The 998-nt window shown below is 24.3% G+C and overlaps 1 protein-coding gene across 1 annotated transcript in view; it reads right to left on the reverse strand.

The window, feature by feature from the left end:
• Nucleotide 1: 1 nt before the first annotated feature.
• Nucleotides 2-998, reverse strand: part of LOC100575177 (TNF receptor-associated factor 3) — a gene marked incomplete at its 3' end in the record, with an annotated part of 138,801 nt that continues 137,804 nt past the window's right edge. Inside the window, exons 4-6 of the mRNA XM_029491496.1 lie at nt 680-796; nt 485-615; nt 2-149 (exon numbers count right to left, since the gene is read on the reverse strand). Coding sequence (XP_029347356.1) covers nt 2-149; nt 485-615; nt 680-796 — 396 coding nt within the window. The remainder of the gene's footprint in view (nt 150-484; nt 616-679; nt 797-998) is intronic.

The raw sequence follows: 998 nt of genomic DNA on the forward strand, positions 1-998 counted from the left end.
GATCAAACTTGACAATTAAATTATTAACCATTTGACTAAGTTGTTCAATATCTTTATCCTTGATGGCATTTTTTTGAGTCAAACGCTCTATATCTTTATCCTTTTCAATATTACTTTGTTCCAATACAACTATTCTTTCATATAAATTACTGTAAAAAAAATGAAAATTAATTAATTTAAACCATAAAAAGGGGACAAAATATAGAAACTATAAATTAAGTACTCTTATTAATGTTGTATAGCATTTCAAATTTGAGAACAACTTTTTTTTGTGCTTAATGTTATGTTATGTTGGCTTAAGTAAAAGAAAAAAATATCAACAGTACCCTACAGTTAATTAAATTTTGATTTAAAGTCAGAGTTATTTAAAATCATTATCATCAAATTTAAATGTATAATATAATATTATTTTACATTTTATAATAGTTTGCTTTTTTTTTTTTTAAATTGAAATAATGTTTTAAAGAATAAATATATAACTGACCAAAGTAAAGCTTTTTCAGAATTAGGGTCTTTGTCCGCATCCCACATTTGTGTAGCTTCTAAAGCTTTAGAACGAGCACCATCTCTGATTTGAAATTTGTTCATGAAATCAATATGAGATTTTGTAAGTAGCTAGAAATATATACAAGACTATAAATATTTTATTTTAAATAAAATATTAATTATGTTTACTTACAGTAACGTGACGATGCACACTCATAACAAGGTGGTTTGATAATTCATTTTTATCTTTTATTGTATCCTTACATCCAATTAAATGAAATGGGCAGAGATTATCAGCAAGTCCATTTATCTGTATTTCACAACAGTCAAATTAAACATATTTTAATAACTTCCCTTTAATTTGAATAAAAATCGTAATTCACAATTTTCTCAGTGTTGGTTTATATGCAAAATTATTAGATATTTTAAGTGGGTGTTATGGCTTAATCAAATTTATATTTGATTCCCCAGCCAGCAATAAATTTGTAAAAATAATTGTATATAGGTCTGTT

The sequence above is a fragment of the Acyrthosiphon pisum genome, chromosome A3 (genome assembly GCF_005508785.2).
Source record: "Acyrthosiphon pisum isolate AL4f chromosome A3, pea_aphid_22Mar2018_4r6ur, whole genome shotgun sequence".
Lineage (NCBI taxonomy): Eukaryota > Metazoa > Arthropoda > Insecta > Hemiptera > Aphididae > Acyrthosiphon > Acyrthosiphon pisum.